The 23,377-nt window shown below is 66.7% G+C and overlaps 7 protein-coding genes across 7 annotated transcripts in view; 4 read left to right on the forward strand and 3 right to left on the reverse strand.

The window, feature by feature from the left end:
- Positions 1-601, forward strand: part of EMIHUDRAFT_196012 (hypothetical protein) — a gene marked incomplete at both ends in the record, with an annotated part of 1,391 nt that extends 790 nt beyond the window's left edge. The window contains one exon of the mRNA XM_005770370.1: positions 158-601. Coding sequence (XP_005770427.1) covers positions 158-601 — 444 coding nt within the window. The remainder of the gene's footprint in view (positions 1-157) is intronic.
- Positions 602-841: 240 nt separating this feature from the next.
- Positions 842-1,096, reverse strand: EMIHUDRAFT_61622 (hypothetical protein; the record flags this gene model as incomplete). The annotated part of the gene is made up of 1 exon (XM_005770371.1): positions 842-1,096. A coding segment is annotated over one exon (255 nt), but the record flags the coding sequence as incomplete, so codon positions are not given.
- A 3,355-nt stretch (positions 1,097-4,451) lies between these two features.
- Positions 4,452-6,196, forward strand: EMIHUDRAFT_447906 (peptidyl-prolyl cis-trans isomerase; the record flags this gene model as incomplete). The annotated part of the gene is made up of 6 exons (XM_005770372.1): positions 4,452-4,539; positions 4,869-5,124; positions 5,235-5,314; positions 5,394-5,448; positions 5,594-5,681; positions 6,092-6,196. The coding sequence occupies 6 exons, from the start codon at positions 4,452-4,454 to the stop codon at positions 6,194-6,196; spliced, it is 672 nt and encodes a 223-aa protein (XP_005770429.1).
- Positions 6,197-6,520: 324 nt separating this feature from the next.
- On the reverse strand, positions 6,521-9,236 carry EMIHUDRAFT_95831 (hypothetical protein; the record flags this gene model as incomplete). The annotated part of the gene is made up of 2 exons (XM_005770373.1): positions 6,521-6,859; positions 6,975-9,236. 2 exons carry the CDS (start codon positions 9,234-9,236, stop codon positions 6,521-6,523), a joined length of 2,601 nt encoding a protein of 866 aa, XP_005770430.1.
- Positions 9,237-11,733: 2,497 nt separating this feature from the next.
- Positions 11,734-14,487, forward strand: EMIHUDRAFT_196017 (hypothetical protein; the record flags this gene model as incomplete). The annotated part of the gene is made up of 4 exons (XM_005770374.1): positions 11,734-12,192; positions 13,313-13,336; positions 13,558-13,788; positions 14,470-14,487. The coding sequence occupies 4 exons, from the start codon at positions 11,734-11,736 to the stop codon at positions 14,485-14,487; spliced, it is 732 nt and encodes a 243-aa protein (XP_005770431.1).
- A 3,513-nt stretch (positions 14,488-18,000) lies between these two features.
- EMIHUDRAFT_196018 (hypothetical protein) lies at positions 18,001-22,499 on the reverse strand (the record flags this gene model as incomplete). The annotated part of the gene is made up of 3 exons (XM_005770375.1): positions 18,001-18,126; positions 20,593-20,880; positions 21,051-22,499. The coding sequence occupies 3 exons, from the start codon at positions 22,497-22,499 to the stop codon at positions 18,001-18,003; spliced, it is 1,863 nt and encodes a 620-aa protein (XP_005770432.1).
- A 369-nt stretch (positions 22,500-22,868) lies between these two features.
- Positions 22,869-23,377, forward strand: part of EMIHUDRAFT_461289 (hypothetical protein) — a gene marked incomplete at both ends in the record, with an annotated part of 4,135 nt that continues 3,626 nt past the window's right edge. The window contains one exon of the mRNA XM_005770376.1: positions 22,869-23,357. Within this exon, the coding sequence (XP_005770433.1) occupies positions 22,869-23,357 (489 nt within the window). The remainder of the gene's footprint in view (positions 23,358-23,377) is intronic.

A 23,377-nucleotide genomic window follows, 5' to 3' on the forward strand; every position in this document is an offset into this window, starting at 1 on the left:
GAGAGAGAGAGAGAGAGAGAGAGAGAGAGAGAGAGAGAGAGAGAGAGAGAGAGAGAGAGAGAGAGAGAGAGAGAGAGAGAGAGAGACGCTTGCTACTCCCAGTCTGCTACTACCACAGTCTGCTCCTACCAGTCTGCTACTACCAGTCCACCACCAGGCGTGGGCGAGGCTCAACGCGCGCACGGGCTGCCGCGGCTGCTTCCCGCCTTGGTCCGCCGCCGGCGCCGCAAGCCGCTCGCGCGCCAACCGCACCTCGTACGCTCGCTTCCGGCGCGAGCACGCCGCCTTCTTCCGCCACGCGCGGGACAAGGTCGCGCCGTCGACGCCGCTGCTGCACGTCTACTCGGAGGAGCTCACCGCCTCGCGCGCCTCGTGCGAGGATGCGATGCGCCGCCTCTTCGCCTTCCTGGGCGTGCCGCCTCTGCCAGCGGTGTGCGACCGTGCGGGCGCTCCTGCGCCGGAGTGCCGCGGCGGGGACGGGCTCTGTAGCGTGGAGAAGCTGCGAGCCCCGCCGCCAGGCTATACCATCGACGAGTTGCTGACACAGGTCGGTCACAGGACACAGGATTTTTTCGCCGCTTTGAGTGAGGCTGAGGGCTGACATACGCCATCGTCCGGCTGACGGCTTTAGATCTAGATGTCTGTCTGTCTGATCGGACCTCTTTCTTTGGAATTGGATTTTAGTGCGCGTTTTGCCCGAAATTTTGCGAAAAAGCGAAAGACCCCCATGTGCAGCCACACAGCACACACACTCCCTCGGCACTGCACACAGAATCCCAACAACGCGACAAAAAGCGTACCGCCGTTGGTTGACTTCCGGCCGCCCCACCCCCCGGTACTGCTACAGCAGCCGCCTGAGGCTAGCCTCCATCGCCTGCCTCGGCACGTTGCCGATTAGCGTCTGCAGCAGCTTCCGCTCGGCCGAGATGAAGCCGAAGTGCGGCACGCCGTCGACGCTGAAGAGCGAGACGAGCTGCTCGTTCTTCGGGTCGGCGCCGTCGACGAGCACGAAGTTGACGCGCCCCGCGTACTCCTTCTCCAGCCGGTACATCATCGGCGCCATCTCGCGGCACTCGACACACCACGGCGCGTAAAACTAACCAGCGTGCCGCGGCCGGAGGCGAGGGCCTGCGAGGGGCAGAGCGAGGCGCAGAGCACCGCCGAGACGCCGCCGAGATTCGGCCGAGAGGTAGAGCCGGTACGTCGCCGACAGAGAGGCAGAAAAGGGGTGGCCGAGAGGCAGCCGAGAGAGAGCCGAGAGGCAGCCGAGAGGCGGCCGAGAGGTGGCCGAGAGGCAGCCGAGGCCGGCAGCGCGCGCCTGCGGCAGCGGCGGCGACTCCGCCTCGAGCTTGCGAAGCAGCGTGACCGGGTCGAGCGTGAACATCCTTTTGACTTTGCTAGTAGCTACGAGGAACGACCCATCGTTGAGTCTTGGGAGCTGACAGCTGTCCCAAAATGAGATCCCGCCCTGACGTCGCTCGACAGGGACGTCGCGAGCTCGAGGAAGCATACACTGCGCTGTCTCTCGCGAATCGTGTGACGCGCATAGTCGCAATCCATGCATGCGGCGAGGGTGCTGGGGTCGCGTCCCCTCTCCGCCTCCCACCCTTCGCGAGCCCCCACGGCACTCACGCCCCAGCAGGCGCCACCGGCGGCGGCATGTCGCCCGCCAGCTCGCCGCCCGCAGACGCGTCCATGAGCGCAGTGACGAGGGAGCCGAGGTCGATGGCGCATCCCACCTGCCGTCCAGTCTCAACCCCTCAATCGCCCACTCTCGCCGATTCCACTCGGCCGACGGCGCGCAGTTCGCCTGGCCGCTCGCCACCGCGCGGTCGGCCGCGTCGCCAGCGGCGGAGGCGGCGGCGGCGAGCGCCGCGCGGAAGAGCGCCTGCACCTGGCAGAAGCGGTAGCAGCCCTTGCCCGCGTTGTTCGCGTCATCGAGCGGGTCGAGCACCTGTGTCGTGAGTGCGCCACAGTCGGTGAGTGAGCAAAAGGGGCTGGAGAGACAAGTGAATGCCGCCGAGTGCGTGTCGCCCTCGTGTGCGAGTCAGAGCACATCTCCCCACATCTCCCCCCACATCTCCCCCCACATCTCCCCATAGCCGAGTGCGTGTCGCCCTCGTGTGAGAGTCAGAGCCCGGGTCTGTCGCGCTCCGCATCTACGCCTCGAGATATGGGGAGGTGCGGGGAGGTATGGGGAGATGCGGGTCCGCCCCTCGCATCCACGCCTCGAAATATGGGGAGGTGTGGGTGACCTCACTAACATACACACTGTGTGCTTCAAGTGGCGGATCATTTTGGGGCTATCTCTCCTCAAAAACGATGTCAAGCGCCCGCTCGCAGCCAGCACGCGCCGCGCCCCTGGGCGATCCCCGCTGCGGCGCGCCGCCCGCGCGCGGGTTGCCCGGGCGAGCGACCGCCACCGCTCGCCCCTCAGCACCCTCTGCCCGCGCACGGCCGACGCGCAAGCCCGCGGTCGCGCGCGAGCCGTCGCTTTGCGCACGCCGCCGTCTACCCGCGCTCGCTCGCGATCGAGTCAGACGACCCTATCTTCCGAGTAGCGGAGGTGTGCTTGCACCCCCTTCCCAAGGCACATGCACTTTGGAGGGAGAAAGTAATCGCGGCGGGGCCCGCAATCTCACATTTTGCGACTCACCCCCAGCAGGCGCGTTCTCGGCGTGCTGCTGCTGCACAGGTTTTGCGGCCGCCCCGAGAGGGGGAGCGGCCGCTCCTCCGCACCATCGGCCCACGGCATCCTGGGCGGCGTCGGCGCCGCCCACCAACATCTCCCGCAAATCATCCGCCTTAAGTGCCGCGGCTCCAACGAGGAGGAGCGCACGCTGCGCATATTCGAGATCGGCTTGGGTTGCGGTGCAGGTTGGGAGCGGCGCTCCCTTGGTGGCAGCGTTGGGATCTGGCAGGCGCTCACGCCGCCAGGGGTCAAGCTCGACTTGCATGTGATGGAGTTCGATGCGAACTGTGCTCGAGCGTGGGTTAAGCAGAGGGCTGGCGCAGCAGTGATGGCGGCCGATTGGAGAGGATCCGAATTCGGCAGCATTGGAGCTGAGGATTCGCCGGCGCCCGCGGTGATGCACACTGGCGACCAGAACTCTACCGCCGATCTGAAGCGCGTCTTTGATGAGGCTGGAAGGCAGCCGTTCGATGTCGTCATCGACGACGGCAGCCATCTGAATGAACATCAGATAGGCACGCTCATGTTCGCCCTGGCAGGGACGCCGCAGTGGGTGCGTCACCCCCCTGTCGCCCCCCCCAGCACTCCAAGGTGCCAAGAGTACAAACAAGGGCACAACGAACAACAGACAACAGGAAGTAACATGCGAGGCTAGAGCAGGCTTGCTCCACCTCTAGCAATCTCGCCGGCCGGCGAGGCACGGTCGAGACCGTGTGTGGGGTCTTGTGAGGTGTCTATGGACGCCCTCCTCACAGGCTAGCTGCCTACTGCTACGTAGCCCTATCTCGCACTCATGGGAGATGTCAATTCATTGCCTGGCGTTTTGTGCCCCGTTTGTGCCGCGTCCCGTGCCCGAGTTCATTTTAACTAACGTCGAGAACCACTCCGGCGTAGAGCAATGCATCCAGGGCATTGTGTTGGGCGCCAGCCAGCATGCCTCAGCACAGAGCAAGAGGGCATGCTTCGCACCCTGGCGCAGCACCAACTCGCCCCCAATCAGGCACTCTCACCACTGCACAGCCGCCCACGAGCGCCCGCAGCTGCACTGCTCAACGCTCAAGCTCAGGAGCCTCCCCTTGTTGTCACAGCTTTGTGCAGTGCAGCGTGCGAGCAGCGCAGCGCCAGCCAGGCCGACCCGTGGCACGCCCGGGCGGCTGTGGGACGGAGGCCCGCCGAGCGAGTCCGAGCCGCATCGGCGGCCATGTCTCCCGCCGCCGCGAGCGAGCGGCGCAAAGAGGCAACTAGAGAGATAGATTTTAAACAAAAGAACTCTCTCTCACAGCAGACAGGCTCGACACAGGTGCGAACTGGAGATAGATAGGAAGGCAACTTCGCGGATGCTTTTTCCGGCGGTGATTTTTTTCAGCTCTCGCCGCCAACGAGATCCGCGACTTGCTGCAGGGCCTCGGCCGAGCTACAACGAGAATAGTTAAGAGGCTGAATAGTTAGACCCCTTGGAGCACTTGGAGCACTTGGAGTGCAGTCGGTTGTAACCTCACATCCAGGGCCGAGGAAAAGAAAGAAAGAAAACGGACAGGCAAGGGAGGGCCGAGGAAAGAAAGAAAGAAAACGGACAACCCAAGGGAGGGATGGGAGAACGGCACGCCGCCGAGGAGCTAGATACAGCCGGAATTCTTCTTCCGCGGTCTTGTCGTGCCAGTGTGCTGTGAGAGAGGCTTGTATCATAAGAATTCTTCCGCGGCACGCTCAGCACCTGGACGAGGTCACATGGACCACCAAGAACTGGCACGGGCTGCAGATGCAGCGCTTGTCTGTCGTCCTCCACACCGCCGTGGCGTGGCAGACGGTGAACGAGCTAGCGTGCGGGGAGAGCGGCATTGTGCATGGTGCGGAGTGCATTGCCGTTCTTAACGGAGTCGCTTAGGCGGCTCCGGTGGTGAGCCTGTGTGTGTGCCAGTCCGCGCCAGTCTGCGCCCTTGTCGTGCCAGTGTGCTGTGAGAGAGGCTTGTATCTTAAGAATTCTTCCGCGGTTGCGACGCGCGAGGTACACCGCTGGCGCCGCTGGCCTAAAGCCCCAAACAGACGATGTTACTCCTGCTGTTCGCCACCGTGGACGCCCTCACGCCAGCTGCGTCCAGGAGAGCCGCTGTCGGCGCCGCCGTCGCCGCTGCCACGCAGCGCTGCCTGCCGCCTCGCCGTGCGATTGCCGCGCCAGCGACGGACGGCTCAACCCGCGGCGGCGCCTCCGTGGTCGGCAAGGTTGGCCCCGACGGCCAGATCGTCCTCGACGAGGAGCGGCGCCCGACGATCGACGTGCTCGCCTCGCCTCCCGCCGTCACGTCGCGCTGCTTCCTCGACGTGAGCATCGGCGGCCGGCCTGCGGGCAAGATCGTGATCGAGCTGTGGGGCGAGGTGGCGCCGCGCGCGGTGGAGAACTTTCGCGCGCTCTGCACCGGTGAGAAGGGCTACGGGTGCGCCACAGCTGCCTCTCTCCCCGCCCACACACCCGCTCGTGGCGCGCGACGGCGTCGGCTTCACGGGCGCCGCTTCACGTCTCTTCACGGCTGCGGCTGTGAATCAGGTACGCTGGCTCCTCCTTCTACACCGTCCTGTCCGGGCTGACGGTCCAGGGCGGGCAGATCACCGGAGGACCGTACAGCGGCGCCTCGCGGACGGACACCACCCCGCCGCACCTCGGCTATATCTCGGCTGTATCTCGGCTGTATCTCGTGGGGTCTAGGCAGCGGTCCGAGCTACGCGGGGCCGACCTTCGCGCACGACAACTACGCGATCCGGCGCGGGACGCTTTCGACTCACCTCCGAGACAGCTGCGACACCTCCGAGACACTTCCGAGACAGCTGCCGAGCGGCATGTCTTCCCACATTCCGACACGGCGAGTGCTTGTGGCTCACATCCCCGCGGCACCCGCTGCCCGCCAGGCACAACACGGCGGGTCTCGTCAGCATGGTCAACAGCGGCAAGGGCGGCGGCTCGGGGCAGAGCGACAGCCGCTTCCTGATCCAGCTCGTCGGCGAGATGCAGCCGAGATGCAGCCGAGAGGCAGCCGAGAGGCAGCCGAGAGGCAGCCGAGAGGCAGCCGAGAGGCAGCCGAGATGTGAACCTTCGACGGTTCGGTCACCGCCGGCTCCCAGGCACCTTCCCGGGGGATTTTCTTCTTTTGGGCAGGCGACGCCGGCTTCCTGGACGGGCGGTACGAGGCGTTCGGGCGGGTGGCGGAGGGGATGGAGGTGCGCGCGAGATGCGGACGAGATTCGGCCGTGATGGCACACGAGAAGCGGCCGAGAGACAGCCGTGGTATAGCCGTGATGCGCAGCCGATGCGGCTGGCCGAGATGCGGCGCTGGCCGAGATGCGGCGCTAGTCGGTGCGTGCGGGCGGCAAGGCGCTGTCCCATATCTCGGCCGTATCTCCCGCCAGGTGGTGCGGAAGCTCGAGGCGGTGCCGGTCTCGGGCACAAAGAACCGGCCGCTCGAGCCGTGCAGCATAGACGCCGCCGGCGAGCTGCCGCGGGCGGCAAGCTAGAGGGTGATGTAGCGCACGCGCCCACGGTCCCGACGCGCGGGTGGCTCTGTGGCTGAACCGCGCGCGTCCCCGCTGTCGCCTCTTATACTCTCCAGTGCGCTCGCTCGGTGCGTCTGGGAAAGGGAAAACGTTTGAAACACGCCTCTATACGTGTGTGTACACAGTATCCGCGAAAGATCTCAATGTCTCTTTAAACGGCCGCGGGTCCCGGGTCGCGGCGCGTTGCCGTTGGCGGTCGGGCCACACACACGCCAACGTCGTCGTCGTACGACCACCGTGTCCCCCACCGAGCGTCGGGCTGCGGCAAGCGCGTGCAGTATTCTATCAGCCCAGCCCGAGCGGGTCCCGTGCCGCCCGCGCCGCCCGCGTGCGCTGCCGCTTGGCGTTGGAGCGATGCGTGCGCCACTCGGCGCTGCCGGCGTGCGCGTTGCAGTGCGCCGGCACCCTCGGCTCGCCGCCCCGCCAGTGGCGGCACGCGGACACGGGCGCGTCGCACGCGAAGCAGTAGCAGTTGGGGCAGGCCGCCTCGTTGCCATCGGCCGGCGCCGCGACCGGCCTCTCGGCCGCATGGAAGGGGTGGAGAGGGCAGAGCGCCCGCTGGTGCGGCAGGTGCTCGGGCAGCAGGCCTGTGCGGCGCAGGCAAGGGAGGCAGTGAGAGTGCATCTGACAGTAGTCATGACGGGGGTGGCTTGGGAGCGCCTGATGCGGCGGAGATCTGCACGTCGCCGCCTGCGAGCGAAGGAGCGCCGGCGGAGGGGCTTTGAAGCGGCGGCGCCACCTCCTCCACCTCGTCCTCGCTCATCGCCTCCGCCTCCTCCTCCGCCTCCTCCTCCTCCTCCTCCTCCTCCTCCTCCCCCTCCCCCTCCTCCGCCTCGGACTCCTCCTGCTCCACCTCAACCTCAACCTCGTCCTCCTTCTCCGCCCCCGCCACCCCTGGCTGCTGTTCGGGCGGTGAGGGCGCGGCACCGCTCGAACAGGACGGCCGCTCGCCGCTACCGCTACCGCTGCCGCCGCCGCCGCCGCCGCCGCCGCCCGCGCCCTTGCCTCGCTTCGCCTCCCGCGCCTTGTCGGTGAGAACCCGCGCCCGCTTGCCTGTGACGGCGGTGCTGCAAGGCCCCGCGTGCCAGAGGCGGAGGTTGCAGCCGAGCGTCTTGCAGCTCGGAGCGCGGAGGGGCGGCGAAGCGGCCTCCTCCTCCTCCTCGCTGCTGCTATCGGCGGCCGCAGCCTCGCCGCCAGCGCCGCCTGGCTCGCCCTCGTCCGAATCCGACGCCTCGCCCGCCGCCGCTGCCGACGGCCCTGCCTCTCCTGCCGCCGCCGCCTGCCCGACCGCCCGCGCATACGCCGCCGCCGCCTCCACCGCCGTGTCGAAGCAGCCGAGGTGGACAGGCCTTCCGTTCACGTAGTGCAGCGCCTTGAAGCGGCCAGAGTCGCGCTCGTACACGCCCTTGTAGCCCGTGCTGCTGTTGCCTGAGAGGTGCAGACGCAAGCCCTCCGCCTCCGTCGCGACCGCTGCCCCTTGGCGTTCAGATGGCGCCCGCCTCGGCCCAGATTCCTCCGCCGGCGCCTCGCACACCCGGCACGCCGGGTCCGGGTGCATCCAGCAGAACCACTCGGCAGGGAGCGGGCCTGGCATGCCGCTAGGCAGCCGCCGCCACTTGTCGCAACGGTCGCAAGCGACCCAGAGGCAGGAGGCAGCCTCCTGCTCGCTGCTGCCCTCGCCCGTGTCGCTGCTGCCCTCGGCGGCCGCAGCCTCGCCGCCAGCGTCGCCTGGCTCGCCCTCGTCCGTGTCGGACGCCTCGCCCGCCGCTGCCGACGACCCTGCCTCTCCTGCCGCTGGCGCCTGCCCAACCGCCCTCGCGTACGCCACCGCCGCCTCCACCGCCGTGTCAAAACAGCCGGTGTAGACCAGCCTGCCGTCCACCTTGTGCTGCGCCTGGAAGCGTCCAGAGGAGCGGTGCGATACGCCCCTGTAGCCGGTGCTGTTGCTGCTGGAGAGGTGCAAGCGCAAGCCCTCCGCCTCCGCCGCCACCGCCGGAGCCTGCCCGACCGCCTTCGCGACGGCCACCGCTGCCTCCACCGCCGTGTCATAGCAGCCAAGGACGACCTGCCTGCCGTCCACGTAGTGCTGCGCTCGGAAGCGGCCAGAATGGTGCTTACACACGCTCAAGTATCCCGTGGCACTGCTGCTCGAGAGGTGCAGGCGCAAGCCCTCCGCCTCTGCCACCAGAGCCTCCTGGCTAGACATGGCCTCCGAGCCTGCTGGCGCCTTTCCTGCCGTCACCTCCACGTCCCCCTCCGAATCGTCGCCGTCCTGTGTCGACGCACCCTCGCTGCGCTCCTCCGCCTCGGCATCGGTCGGGTCGAACGGGCGCTTGACGCAGCGAGCCCGCTTGCCCTGCAGAGTGAAGGAGTGCTGCCCGGCGTGGCCAGCAGGCAGGACGCATCCAATGGCGCCGCCGTCGTGCTCGTGCGTGCGGCCGCAGAGGATCGTCTCGTCGGCACGCTCGGCCGGCGGCGCGCTCTCGGGTGGGCTCTCTGCTGAGGCCGCCACTGCCGACGCCTCGCTGAAGGCCCGCGCATACGCCACCGCCGCCTCCACCGCCGTGTCGTAGGTGCCGAGGGAGACCCACCTAACGTCGACTCTGAGCCTTGCCCCGAAGCGGCCAGTTTCGTGCTTGAACACGCCCTTGTAGCCGGTGCTGCTGCTGCTCGAGAGGTGCAATCGCAAGCCCTCCGCCTCCGCGGCCACCGCCGGAGGAGCCGGAGGCTGGTACTCGCCGACCGCCCGCGCATACGCCACCGCCGCCTTCACCGCCGTGTCGAAGCTGCCGAGGACGAAATCCTTGCCGTCAACCTTGCGCTGCGCTCGGAAGCGGCCAAAGTGCTCGTACACGCCCTTGTAGCCGGTGCTGCTGTTGCTGCTCGAGAGGTGCAAGCGCAAGCCCTCTGCCTCCGTCGCGACCGCTGCCCCTTGAGGCTCGGGGGCCGCACGCCCCGGCTCGGACGCCAAAAGCGCTTCGGTACGCGGTGCCAGCGGCATCAGCTGTGCGCGCAGAGTATGGTGGCGTCGGCGACGGCCACTGATTTCGAGGCTGCTGTCGTGCGAAGAAGAACTCGACCGCTAGCGCAGACCGCGACGCTGCCTGGCGCCTGCGGTCGCCGTGCCGTCCCTGCGCTAGCTCCAACGTCCCGTCCGCCTCGGAGACTAGCTTCACCGTGAGCGGCTCGCCGGCCTTCATGCACCGCTCCGCATCGCGGAGCCGACTAGCGGTGTCTCGCTTGAATGCAAGCCCTTTTCTCCCCTGCGTGCCCGTGATTTCTTTTTCTCGCGATGCCCACCCCGCCGCGCCGCCGCTCGCGCCGCCTCGCCGCTACCACCTCCACGCCCTCGCCGAGCACGCCGCCGCCCACCCGCCTCCTCGACCTCCCCACGGACCTCCTCGTGCGCGTCGTCTCTCGCAGCGACCCCGCCGACATCGCTCGCGTCGCGGCCGTCTCGCTCCTCTTCCACACTTCACTCGCGGTGGAGGGCATCCGCTTGTGGGCGCAAGAGCGCGGCTTCGAGCTGCCGGCGCTGCCAGAGGGCGAGTGCGCCGTGCGGTGGCTGTGCTACTCGGCGCTGCTGTGCGAGTCCAACCCGCCGGCGAGGGCGTCGGCAGGCGAGCGGCACAGCCTTTTCATCGACGGTGAGGGGCGGCTCTCGTCGTGCGGCTCAGCAACTGAGTCACCCGGGCTGCTCGGTCACGGCGAGGGCGTAACGCGGCTCAACACGCCGGCCCGCCTCACTTCTCCGCTGGCCGTTAGCGTGTCGGCAGGAAGCAGCCACAGCCTCGCCCTCACCGCTGATAGCAGTGTCTGGAGCTGGGGCTATGGAGCCCTTGGCCGGTTGGGCCACGGCGACGAGCAGGACCAGCTGCTGCCCAAGAAGGTCGAGGCCTTTGCTGGCCAGCGCGTCGTCGCTGTGTCGGCTGGAGACGACCACAGCCTCGCCATCACCGCCGACGGCGCCGTCTGGAGCTGGGGCTATGGCTACTATGGCGAGTTGGGCCACGGCGACGAGCAGGACCAGCTGCTGCCGAAGAAGGTCGAGGCCTTGGCAGGGCAGCGCGTCGTCGCTGTGTCGGCTGGAGATGCCCACAGCCTCGCCATCACTGCCGACGGCGCCGTCTGGAGCTGGGGCGCTGGAGGCGACGGCAGGTTGGGCCACGGCGACCAGCAGAACCAGCTGCTGCCAAAGAAGGTCGATGCCTTGGCTGGGCGGCGCGTCGTCGCTGTCGCGGCTGGACTCGGCCACAGCCTCGCCCTCACCGCCGACGGCGGCGTCTGGAGCTGGGGCTTTGGAGGCGGGGGCCAGTTGGGCCACGGCGACGCGCAGGACCAGCTGCTGCCCAAGAAGGTTGAGGCCTTTGCTGGTCGGCGCGTCGTCGCCGTGTCGGCTGAAGCCGCCCACAGCCTCGCCATCACTGCCGACGGCGCCGTCTGGAGCTGGGGCGCTGGAAGCTACGGCAGGTTGGGCCACGGCGACCAGCAGAGGCTGCTGCTGCCGAAGAGGGTCGAGGCCTTGACTGGCCAGCGCGTCGTCGCTGTCTCGGCTGGAACCCACTGCCTCGCCCTCACCGCCGATGGCGCTGTCTTCACGTGGGGCAAGGGCGAGGACGGCTGCCTAGGCCACGGAGAGGACCTGTCTGACCAGCTGCTGCCCAAGAAGGTCGAGATGTGGGCGAGCCGGCCGCCGACGCCTACTTCCTCTGACGGAGAGGGCAGCAGCGGCGGAGAGGACAGTGATTCGGGCAGCAACTCGGAGGAGTGAGAATGCTGAGGGCAGCAGAGGAGCGCGAGTAGTCTTTCATTCGGCTGGCCGAGTCACACCCACTGGGCAGACTGTGTCTTGACTCTCTACGCTGTGGGCTGGCGTGGCAAGAACCCACCCCGAGCTAGCGAAATTCTTTTTGTAAAATTCTTTGTAGGGCGACATTCCTTCCGTCCACACCTCGCCTCGCTTGGAAGCGGCCCGAGGGGAGCTGCGCCACGCCCCTGTAGCCGGTGCCGTTGCCGCTGGAGAGGTGCAGACGCAAGCCCTCTGCCTCCGCCACCAGAGCCTCCTGGCTAGACGTGGCCTCCGAGCCTGCTGACGCCGCCTTTGTAGCCGTCGTCTCCACCTCCACCTCCACCTCCGCCTCGACATCAGACGGGTCGAACGGGCGCTTGACGCAGCGAGCCCGCTTGCCCTGCAGAGTGAAGGAGTGCTGCCCGGCGTGGCCAGCAGGCAGGACGCATCCAATGGCGCCGCCGTTGTGCTCGTGCGTGCGGCCGCAGAGGATCGTCTCGTCGGCAGGCTCGGCCGGAGGCGTGCTCTCGGGTGCTGAGAACGCCACTGTCGAAGCGCAAGCCCTCCGCCTCCGTCGCGACCGCTGCCGTCCGCCCCGGCTCGGACGCCGCGAGCGCTTCAGTGCGCGGTGCCAGCCAGAGCCAGCCCGCCGGCGGTAATATCCGGACAACCCAATCTGTCTGTTTTTTCTTTTTCTCTCTTTGCACGAATGGCCGCTTCAGCCCACCACTCGACCGCTCGCTGTGTAGATCGCGACGCTGCCTGGCGCCTGCGGCCGCCGTGCCGTCCGTGCGCTAGCTCCAACGTCTCGTCCGCCTCGGACAGTAGCTCCAGCACCTGCGCTAGCTCCGACTTTGCGTCGCTCGCAGCGGCCGCAAAGGCTCGCGTCTTGGCAGGCCTCGCCGCCTCTCTCCGCTCGGCCGACGGCTGGGAGGCGCGCGCGTCAAGCGCAGAGGAGTTCGCTGCGGCGACAGGCCGCGCCGTCCTAGGCCTCGGTCCTGCGGAGCTTGCCGCCGTCCGCGAGAAGCTGCTGTCGGACGGAGTGCGGCGGCAGGAGGAGCTGGCGTCGGCCGAGCAGCTCGCGGCTGCCGTGTTTGAGCGAGCACTGTCTGGCAAGCTGATCGAAGAGGCGCAGCAGTCGGGAGACTACTGGGGCGGCGCGTCCGCGGTGCCGGCGGCGCAATGCCGGCGCGACTGCACTCTCCAAATGCTTTGCACACATCATCACTCGGCACCGCCACGTCCGCATAACCTGCTGCCACCGCCACCGCCACCGCCACCGCCGCCGCCACCGCCACCGCCGCCGCCGCCGCCGCCGCCGCCACCGCCGCCGCCGCCGCCGCCGCCGCCGCCGCCGCCACCGCCGCCGCCGCCGCCGCCGCCGCCGCCGCCGCCACCGCCACCGCCACCGCCACTCGACGCCAGGAGCTCCTCCGCCCCTTCCCGCCAGGTGGCGCCGCGCGTCTCAACTCATCACCGACGGAGTGAGGAGCGCACTGCGGCCGTCGCACGGAGATGGCATCGCCGTGGTGGGCGGGATACCTCGCTATGTCGGAGGTGTGAAGAGCGTCTGATCACAGCTGTCGCCGTGAACAGGTCGGCTGCGCGCTGGCTCGGTCCGGGGGTGTGAAGAGCGCCTGATCACGCCGACGGCTGTGAGTAGGTCGACGGCGCGCTATCTCCCGCCGAGGTGGCGGCGGCTCGCTCCGAGCTGCTGGCGATGGACGGATCGGCGAGGCTGTGCACGAGATCACACGAGATTGCACGAGATTGCACGAGATTGCACGAGATTGCAGAGCATGGACGGATCGGCGAGGCTGTGCACGAGATCACACGAGATTGCACGAGATTGCACGAGATTGCAGAGCATGGACGGATCGGCGAGGCTGTGCACGAGATCACACGAGATTGCACGAGATTGCACGAGATTGCAGAGCATGGACGGATCGGCGAGGCTGTGCGAGGAGTAGCGTCACGAGGCGGCGCAAGGCTGCTGACTGCTCATCGCTGATGGTAGGCGAGGCTGTCCGAGGTGCGGCACCAGGCGGCGCAAGGCGTGCGCAACGACCGGATCGGCTGGCTGAGTGCAGACCAGCTCGAGGCGAGACCTCGCCGAGATGATCCGAGATTGCCCACGATCGACGGATCTGTGTGAGTAGGGACCGGCCCACGTGGCGACTGTCCCCCCCCCCCCCCCCCCCTCCTCCAACTCTCCTCCACAGGCGAGCGGCAGCCGCGCCCTCTCTCTCGCTGTCCGCCTGCTGCGCGCCTTGCCCGCGGAGGTGCAGGAGGCGGGAGGCTGGCCGCTGGCGGTGCCTCTCCCAGTGCAGGCTCGAGGTTGCACGAGATTGCACGAGATTGCACGAGACCGCCTCTCCCGCTGCAGGCCACCGCTTGCGAGCGTAGTCCTCAGCAGTCTCCTCCATGCACTGACTCCTGTGTGGGCTCTCCTACTGCAGCTGCCTGCGAGGTCTTGCAAGAGGACTACGCGCCGCTTTGGACGGACGAGCCAGTAGATGCCCCCGTGCCGCAGGCCGCGGTCTACGACGGCTCGCGGGCGCACGCGGCCTTCTACAAGCCTCACTTGGACTGCAAGGAGCCCGCCTCGAACCCGCGCCGCCTGACCGCCATCCTCTACTTGCAGCCGCCCGGCTGGGACGGCGGCGGCGAGCTGCGCGCGTGGCGGCGCGACGGCGAGGCGGTGGAGATCGCGCCGCTCGGGGGGCGACTCGTGCTCTTCCGCGCGTGCGACGTGCTCCACGAGGTCAGACCCGCCTTCGCGACCCGGTGCGCGCTGACACTTTGGGCCGTGACGGCTTGACGTTCTGGAGCCGGGCTCGCCTCTTGAGCCTTTCAACAGCCGCAAGAGCTCGGTCCGTGATTGCGTCGCCGTGTGTCCGGTTGGGGGGGGGGGGGGGGGCGTCCCCGCACGGCCCAGGCCCCGCCACAGCAGCCCATCGTTTCAAAAAGATATCCCACAAATGACAAAGGCTAGTGCCATTTCACTGTGGCACAGATCGCGTTACAAAACCTTGATTTGACCATTTGCGCCATTTTGTCCCTCTCGGTGCCTTCCAGACATCCAGAGGCAGCTGCGCAGCAGGTGGCGCGGTGTGCGCCCGTCTACTCGGCTGGGTCGCAGCTGCCTCTGCGCGTCCTGGGGAGGGACAAAATTGTCGCCGCCGGAGACGACTCGGGACGCCACTGAGATCGGAGATCAAGCTCTGACAGGTCGCACGTCGCTCCTTTGATGCCGACGTGACTCACCCGTGCAGATCACATCAGGACACGGGGTCTCGACACACTCGGTACGACGCCTGCGACCCGTCTCGGGTCAGGTGGCACGACGCTCATCGCGCCTACACCAGCGCTGCCGTGCAGGTTGCCACGACGAGGTCGGGCACGCTTCTATACGCTCTCCCAGCCTTCCTTTCCATCCCATTAGGCAGCCTGGGAACGGTAAGGTAAGGTAAGGTAAATTTCTCCACACACACAAAGTGGTGGGGCAAGGGGGGGCGACCCTCGCATCTCCACACCCGGACACGGGCAGGAGCCCCACGGCATTCAAAGTGCAAGCACTGGCCCGGTGCACGTGGGTGAGCAGCCTGCCCACTCCCTCCCGACAAAGCACAAACCAACTCCCGCACACACACAATCGCACTCTGGCCATCGAATGACTCCGAATGACTCACTGTGTGTGCTAAGACAGAATCTCCGCAGACATCCAAAACGGGCCGTGCCGCGTTTGTGGTGTCTTCTCAAGCACTAGCATCCGGGCGCCGCACTCGAGTGGGCGGGTCACATCTGGGAACGGTGGCGGTCAGAGGCAAAGCCTACGAGGGGTGGTGGAACCACATGTCACGGCTACTGCCGGCTCGACCCCACGATAGCCTCCGAAGGCTGACTTTGCGGCACCATCATCGGACGATGTCGACGAGTTGGGTCGCTCTCGCGGTAGCCAGATGACCCCTCTCATACTAGTATCATCGGCCATGGCCGCAGGAAGCGCGGGGGAGGGCGCTGGAAGCAACACGGAGCTCCGTTGGAGACGTTTTCAAAATTAGCGTGTCAGAGTGAAATGGCACTAGCCAAAACTCTTACGGTATACGGTTACGAGATCCAACGTGCTCCGAGCTCGCCGCGCGTTTGCCGGCGCCGCCCTTGCGCTGTGGCCAGTCCCAGTGTGGGGCCATTGAGCTCCTTACCCAACATGTACGTCGAGGAGGAGTGTCCGCGACCGTCACCGCCTCAGCGGCCGGGGCAGCGATAGGTCGAGTGCAACCTCAAACGTGGCGCTCATGGGGCGCGGCGGGCCAGGAGCCATCCCACGCGGCGCCGGGCTGGGGTTGAGGTTGGAGCAGGAAGGTCTGGGCGACGGGAAAGGCCATGGCGGCGGCGGGTGCGAGGCCGACGACGCCAATCTCACGTTTTGGGTTCCCGTGCTGGTGCTGGGGCTGCTGCGGCTCCGCCAGACCTTGCGACAGCCCATGCTGCTGCTGCAGCACGTGCTGCTGCTGCATCCACATGAACTGCTGCTGCTGCTGCAGCTGCATCAGCTGCTGTTGCGCCTGCATAGCCTGCTCGGCCGCGACCTGTTGCGCCTATTCAGGGACGACAGAGCGGTGAATGTGTATTGCATCGGGCAGCAGCTACGTTTCTTCTCCATGCCGGAATGACCGGAAGAGGGACCGCAGCATCTATTTCGGCGCCTGCGCCAGCTGCTGCGCCGCGTGCAACGCCGCAGTGGGACTGTCAGCGGGAGTCGGATAATGCATGCCAACGGTGGACGGTGCGGGCTGGTCAGGGTTTGGACATGGCATTGCTGCGGCGGCGGCTGGACTGGGGCTCTCGGCGGGATACGGCATGCAGCTGACGGCGACTTGGGTGGGGAACTGCGGCACCGCCGCCACGCTACTGCACGCAGCTGCCTCGTGCGGACTCGCCACCGCAAGGGCTGGCTCGCCACCCGCCTCCGAGCTCGGGGTGGGGCCCTGGTGAACTTCGCCGCTGTCGGAGGATGCGGCGACGGGGTTGCTGGCGGCCGGGAGAGCGGTGCCTAGCAACAGCCACAATAGCTAGAGCCGCCGCAATTTGCTCACCACGGTCTTATTGGGGGCGTGTCGCTTCATCGCCCGGAAAGGCGCTCCGTGTCATGCTGGATCTATCTCAGCAATGCGTAGGCTCTATGGCTCTCTCGCCGCATCTCGACTATCGTCTCGCCAGAGGCCAAGGACGACGTTTGCGGCGGGCCAAAGGCGGAGCCCGCGCATGCGCCGTAGCCGCCTGGGGATGGCTTTTGCGCCAATCCTTCCGGCTCCTCGGCCCGCTCCCAGATCTGCTTGCGCAACCGCCGCTGGCAGACTTGCCGCGCCTGCCACAAGGACTCGGATGTGTGGAGCCAGATGCGCGTTCCGGCCGAGAGCGGGAAGTGTCACGGAAGGTCGCGCTCTCGGAGGTGCCCGCGCGCCTCCATCTGGTCCTCCTCGCTGCCCACCCCGGCCATCTGCGGCTCCGGTGGTGAGCCGGTGCGCGTGCCAGGTCCGCGCCAGTCCACGCCCTTGTCGTGCCAGTGTGCTGTGAGAGAGGCTTGTATTTTAAGAATTCTATCGCTACGCCAGGGAAGACAAGGACGTTGACGTGCAGCTGCTGCTGTTCGAGTCGTTCGGCGGGTTCGGGAGGGGGGTCCGTGAGATCCTCCGGAAAGCGGCGGACGTGCTACATTGTACAGAACAAGGCTGACGCGGGCCCAATACCTCGATGAGGTGACTTGGACCACTAAGAATTGGCTGGGGCTGCAGAAGCAGCGTATCTCGGTCGTTCTTTCATACGGCAATCGCAGAGCAGGTTGTGAATGAGCTTGCCTGTGGCGGGGGCGGGCGGGTGCACGGAGCTAAGTGCCTCGCCGCCCTCGCACTGAGGGGTGGCCCGTCTACCGTCTACCGGTAGACTGGGGTAGACTGGGGTAGACGGTAGACCATTTGGTAGACGAGTCTACCGCAGTCTACCGGTAGACCGTAATGAACCTACGACACCAGTCTACCGGTAGACTTGGTAGACCGCGGTAGACTCGTCACTAGGGGGTTATATCAGAGGGGGGGGGGTCTGAGGCAAGGGGGCCCAGATCTGCTCGTCTCAGAGGGTACCCTCTGTGCCAAGAGAGGCCATCCACGAGCGGCTCAGAGGGTGCCTGGGCCGACCCTCTGAAGGCCTGTGCCGCCAAGCCAGCCTCTCTCGGCGCAGCCTCTGAGGCTACGGGGACCCTCTGAGACGCCAAGGCAAGCCCCGCGAGGCCGCTCCTCAGAGGGAGTTTTCAGCGGTATTTCAAGTCTGTCGTGATCCCCCACCAAGCAGAGAGAGCCCCCAGCCAAGCAGAGAGAACCCCCCCCCCAGCAGGCCCAGCTTCCATTGGTTTCGGATACCTCAAGTTCGAGTTCACTAGGACGCCGCGGCGCCTCATGGCCAAGCTGGAGCAGGGGACGGATGTGGAGATCACTACCTCCTCCTCGGGCGGCCGCTCCAAGCACATCCTCACTCAAGTTGACGGGTCGGCGGCGCCGCTGCGCGCTGGCCGCGCGAAGCTGTCGCGCAGGGGTCGGCGCGGGCGCTGTGGGCGAGCCTGCAGCAGCAGCAAGCGTAGAGTAGCGCCTTAGTCATGCTCGCTGCTTCCGCCCCCTCCCCGCCCTCCCTGGTCAGCGCCGTTCGTGGAGGGCTAGGCGCTCCGGCCTCCGCCCGGGGCTCTCGCGACTCGCCTCTGTCTGCCGAGAGGGGGCTACCCTCTGAGGTCAACGCCCTCTGTGCCGCGCCAAGACAGACCCTCGGCCGGGGACCCTCTGAGGCCAAAATCAGCCAAGAGAGGCCACAGAGGCGGCACAGAGTCAGAGTCAAACCCTCTGTGCCGCCAAGGCAGGGGTCCGACCCGTCCTCAGAGGGGGGTCTGAGGCCTCAGAGAGTGTATAACCCCCTAGTGACTCGTCCTTCAGCCGCCGAACGGTAGACCGCCGCCGCCGGACGGTAGACCGCCTCGGCCAGTTGAATATGCAGCCTCCAGTTCTCCACTCTGGCGCCACTTTGGCAGACGAGCGCCGGCAGATGCCCTCGCGGCCTGCCGGCGAACGTCCGTCCGGCGAGAACGCGCGCCATAATGGACGTGTGGCTGTCTGGCGAAAACTCGCTCTCGAGAGCCGCGAGAGGGCGGCGCTCTGCAGTGAGCGGTGCCGCCCGATGAGCGTGTAAAGACGTTCATTTGATCTCATAAAAGACACGGAGCGCGGCTCGCACGGAAATGGCGATGAGGTGAAGCCCACAGCGACCGCGCTCAACAGCTCTCTCACCGGCAGATTTCGCCCGCGCGGCAGACCGCACTTTCATCGCGCGTTCTCGCCGGACGGACGTTCGCCGGCAGGCCGCGAGGGCATCTGCCGGCGCTCGTCTGCCAAAGTGGCGCCAGAGTGGAGAACTGGAGGCTGCATATTCAACTGGCCGAGGCGGTCTACCGTCCGGCGGCGGCGGTCTACCGTTCGGCGGCTGAAAAAGTGGTAGGCTAATGACTGCACTCCAAGTGCTCCAAGTGATGGAGAGAGAGAGAGAGAGAGAGAGAGGAGGATCAGATTCGGAATAGTGGGGAGGAGGCTTGGTGAAGTACGAGGTCGAGAGGATCGTGGTCGAGTACGAGGACTGGGGGGGGAGGGGGCTCAACCTGGTGACGGCGGACTGTGGGCCATCGCGGGGACCAGCTTGTCCGGAGGGCGGGCTGGGCAGATCCGGATGGTCACACCCGGTGGGAGGCACCGAGGCGTCGCGGGGACGCTCTTCTGTTCAGTCGACGCTCGTCGTCCACTGAGAACTCAGTGGTTGTCACCACTTTGTATTCTTTAATATTAACCTTGCGAACTCGTCCCCCCCGGCAGGGCTATGCAACTGTGACCAGTGTGTGCTGTCTACGCCTGATCCAGGCGTGAAATCTGCCGATGCGTGATCTGTGTGTGGGCCGCTCTGTGAGGGGTCCAGGCATTGTCCGACGGGTAGGGGGTCTGTGCCCGGGCGGTGTCCGGTGCGGAGTCTCTCTCTGATCCCGCCTGTGGTGTTGGGTGCGAGGTCGTGGAAGCTTCGATCCCAAGGGGGGGAGCTGATCCCACTCGGTAACCAACTCTCAGGGGCAGTAGGTGGGCGGGCTTCAAGCGCGCTCATCTCGAACGACAAGGCGTCGCTACGCGCGGTCTTCCGCGGGGGGAGCTTCGTCGACGGGTGCGGGAGCGCAGCGCAGACAGTGCTGCGGCGATGCCTCCGGCTGTTTGCGGCGGGCGGCTTGCTGCTCGCGGCGATGGCGAAAAACTCGTCTCGTGGCACACCAAGGGCTTATGCTCTGTCGAGACGTGAGGCGTATGCGCCCAGGAGGGGAGGGCGCATGCGTAACGACGCTGCTAGAGATGCCTTTCGGGGCCCAGAGATAAAACTTCTGATGCCATGCGTGACCTAGTAGTGTCCCCAGCTATGGGCGTGTCCACGTTGGAGCCAGGTGTGGTGTGGACGCGAGAATAGCTCCGCCGTTCATGGAGGCAACCGATGCGAGTCGACTGGTGTGTGTCGTCGTGGTTTCGTATCAAGAATTCTCTCTCTCTCCAAGTGACGAGTCTACCGCGGTCTACCAAGTCTACCGGTAGACTGGTGTCGTAGGTTCATTACGGTCTACCGGTAGACTGCGGTAGACTCGTCTACCAAACGGTCTACCGTCTACCCGGTCTACCGGTAGACGGTAGACGGGCCACCCCTCAGCCCTCGCAGGAGTCGCTTAGGCGGCTCCCGTGGTGTAGCGTGTACCTGTGTTAGTGCCAGTGCGCGCCAGTCCCGTGCCCAGTGTCGTGCGAGGGAGTTTTGTTGTAAAATTCTTTTCGTGCGCGGACCGCCTTTTGTTGTAAAATTCTTTTCTATGAGTCGCTCTCAATCCTAGAAGTCGAAGGATTGTGAGCAGCACTCCTCGCAATCGTAGCATCTCTGTGCGATTGTGAGCGCCTACGCTCGCAATCCTACGTCATCTAGGACTAAGAGCAGCTCCGCTCACAAGGTGATTGGTGACGCCTATGACTACTAACTAGTCTACCAGCGCGCTCGCAATCCGAGCAAAGTCTAGGGTTGCGAGCAGCTCTGCTCATAATCCTTCGACTTCTAGGATTGAGAGCGAGGCTGAGGTTCACCAGTTGTCGGCGGCAAACCGCATTCCAAAACGAATGTACGTAAGAGCCACATGCATTGAAAACCTCAGAACACGGCCGTGTCCTGTTGCTGTTCCCCCCCCCCCCCCTCTACCCCAAGCGCAGATCTCGGGACCCTCGGCCGAGGTGGGGCCCCAAAAGCCTTCCGCCCCGGTCCCCGGCGCTCCCGCGCTCCCGCGGGCAGGCGCGAGAGGAGGCGGGCACCTGGAGACCAGACGCTGAGAGAGAGAGTCGTCGCGTCTCCCGAGCGGCTCGAGCCTGGGGTTGGGCCGACGCACGTGTCGTATAACTTAATATCGTTCTTTTTTAGATCGACGGAACCCGAACGAACACCTCCATGCGAATCTAGCGCTGCGCACCCTCGAGCGGGAACACAGGATCATCTCCTGCTTAAGGCTGGCCACCAAATCGAGCAGCTGGCCGCGCGGAGGGTGGGGGTGGTCCGTGTCATGGGAAGCGACATTCCCCACGAGGCGGAGCTGGTGCGCAACGCTGAACAGAGAATCGGGGATGTTGCGACTTGCGCGGAGCGAGCCTAGCTTGTCGTGCAGCGCCATCTTGCGAAAGCCAGTGGGGACGGCGCGCCCTCCGTCGAAGGTCCTGTTTAGTGCTCGCTCCAGCAGCAGCCGCACTTTTCGCATGAGCTCCTGTGGGTAGCGCCAGGCCAGTGCGCGGTGGGAGGGTGGGTGGGTGGGTGTGCCCGGGGGGCAGAATGCGCGGTGTGTGAGGCACACGAGGCCCGCTGCGAGCGGGGAGGGCGTTCATGTGTGCGCGCGCACGCGGCGCGGAGGGGACTTGAGCTGGGGGCAGGTGTCACCTGGTCGCGTTGGCGCAGCTCGTCGCCGGGCTCCTCGACAACCGACCACAGATCGTCCACCTGCTGCGTCAGCTCGCCCGGTCCGCAGTCCGCCTGCTGCCCCATGCCTTCGCGCATCGTCGCTGCGTCGCGCGAGAGGTTCTCCCACTCCTCTACCTCCTGCTGCAGCTCCACGGCCCTCTCCTCGGCCTCTTTGCGGGCCGCTGCTTCGGCGTCTCGCTCCGCTGCCAGCTCGCTCATTGCGCGGCTCTTGGCGGCGAGCTGCCGCTCCATCTCGGCCAGTGCCCCACCGCCGCCGACTAGCTCGCACGCCAGCTCGCTGCCGACAACAGCCGTGGTGATCACGCTTGCGCCGCCCGGCAGTTGCATGCACCCGCACCGCGACGACGACGAGCGCACAAACTTGAGCCACGGCTCGAACTCGCCCGCTAGGTCGGTCAGACGGAACGCCACGCGCTGCAGCGACGGCGTGATCGACTCCCGCTTGACCACCGCGAATTGGAGCACTGGCGGCAGCACCGAAGACCAGCCGGCCTGCTCGGGCCCGCGCGCACTGAAACGCACCTTGAAGCCGCGCTCGACGCCTCGGGCCGAACTAGAAAGCGTCGCCACCTGAAATTCACGCCCCGCTGAGCCTGCCACAGAGGCTTGGCCTGCCGATGCCGACTCTGTGCTGGCCGGCTCGCCACCCGCGACCGCGCCACCCGCGACCGCGCAACCCGCTGCCGCACCCAGCATGACATCCGACGCCGGTGCGGCTCGCTTTCCCAGGAGCGAGGCTGCTGGCGCGCTCGGTGCCTCTGAAGACGTGGCAGCGCTGGGCGCAGCGATCGCCGCTTCGGTGGCGACGGCCGGGAGGAGGAGGCTAGCCTTCGCCCACTCGCCATCTCCCTCGCCGCTGCCAATCTGCTCCGCCACGATCGGCATCTCGCCAGTGACGCCACCCTGCGCAGCTGCAGCGACGCCATTGTTGCCGGGGCGGGGGTGCTCGGGCGCGTGGACCCTAAACACAAACTTGTCGTAGCGTTGGGATGCCTTGATGCCGCCACCGAAGCGCAGCGTGTCTTCGTGGAAGAGCGAGACGGCGGGGGGCGACCCGCCCCCGGGCTTGATGTAGTGCTGCTCGTTGACGAACGTGAATGTCGCACTGCTCAACACGTGCAGGGTGAAGGCGCCGTTGACCAGGCGCACCTCTGCCTGGCGAGCGGAGACCTTGGGCGGCTGTGGCTGCGATTCGTCGGTCAGGAGCAGAGCGGACGCTCCGTCGTCGCTCGCGGCGCGCCCGATAGATAGGACGCCGCCGTCGACAGACGGGAGCATGGTCACCCCAGCGTTACCACCGTCGAGGAGCCGGATCAACTGTGGTTTGTCCTCCTCGTCGCTCTCGTCGCCGTCGCAGAAGTTTTGGGTGGCGCCCTCGCAGAAGTTCTGGGTGGCGGCGAAGTCCATCGCGGCCCTCGCCGCCAAGGGGCGAAGCGATCGGCGCAGCGACAGCACGGTGAGCGATCGGCGCAGCGACAGTGGTGAGTTGCGCCGCTACAGACAGCTGAGGGACCCGAAAAAAAAACCCGACCCCAGCGTAGAGGGCCTCGCAGGGGACGCGGCTCTGAGCGCCCAGCGACGCGTGCCGGATGGAGTCCGGCCGCGGGTGACTAGGGAAGTTCGCTCAGGATGTGTGGCAGTCAGTTTGGCTGAGTGTCTTGTCTTGTGGTTCTGTGTGTCGCTCCTGTGTGACCGTCATCGCGCGTGAGTGAGTGAATAAAGATTTTCTTTCTGGAGGGCTCTTCCAGCTTCTGATGACTTCGAAGATCTCGAAGGATGGCAGCAGTCCTCGTTTTCGTTGTTGACCCACCCTCGCTCGTCTTCCGGCCGACGCTGGCGCACGCCCGGCCGCACTTCCAGGCGGCGCTCGCGGCGCGACCGGCGGCTGCCGGCGTCGAAGCCAGCTTTGGCTTCGGCGGCCGCTTTGGCTCTGCCGACGCGAGGCGCGAGGCCCGGCGCTCGGGCGTGTTTGGCCGCCGTCCGCCGGGGCCGGGTCCGATGCTCGACCCCGTGGCGGCGCGTGCGCAAGGCTACTCCGGCGCGGAGCTCAACCGGATGGACCCGCGCCGCGCAGCCGCCGTCGCCGCGCCGTTCCTCGCCCAGCAGCGGATGGCGCAGGCGCTGCAGCGGCCTCTCCAGCCGCCGCCGCCGCTGCGCCGCGGGCCCCCGCTGCGGCTGCACCGGGCGCTCCCGAGGCCGGGCGCGCCCCCCACCGCCAGCCTCCTCAAGAGCCCTCTCGCCGGCTCCGCTGAGGCACGGCAACAGGTGCTCCCGCTCCCTCCCTC

Source organism: Emiliania huxleyi (assembly GCF_000372725.1).
Source record: "Emiliania huxleyi CCMP1516 unplaced genomic scaffold EMIHUscaffold_4, whole genome shotgun sequence".
Lineage (NCBI taxonomy): Eukaryota > Haptophyta > Isochrysidales > Noelaerhabdaceae > Emiliania > Emiliania huxleyi.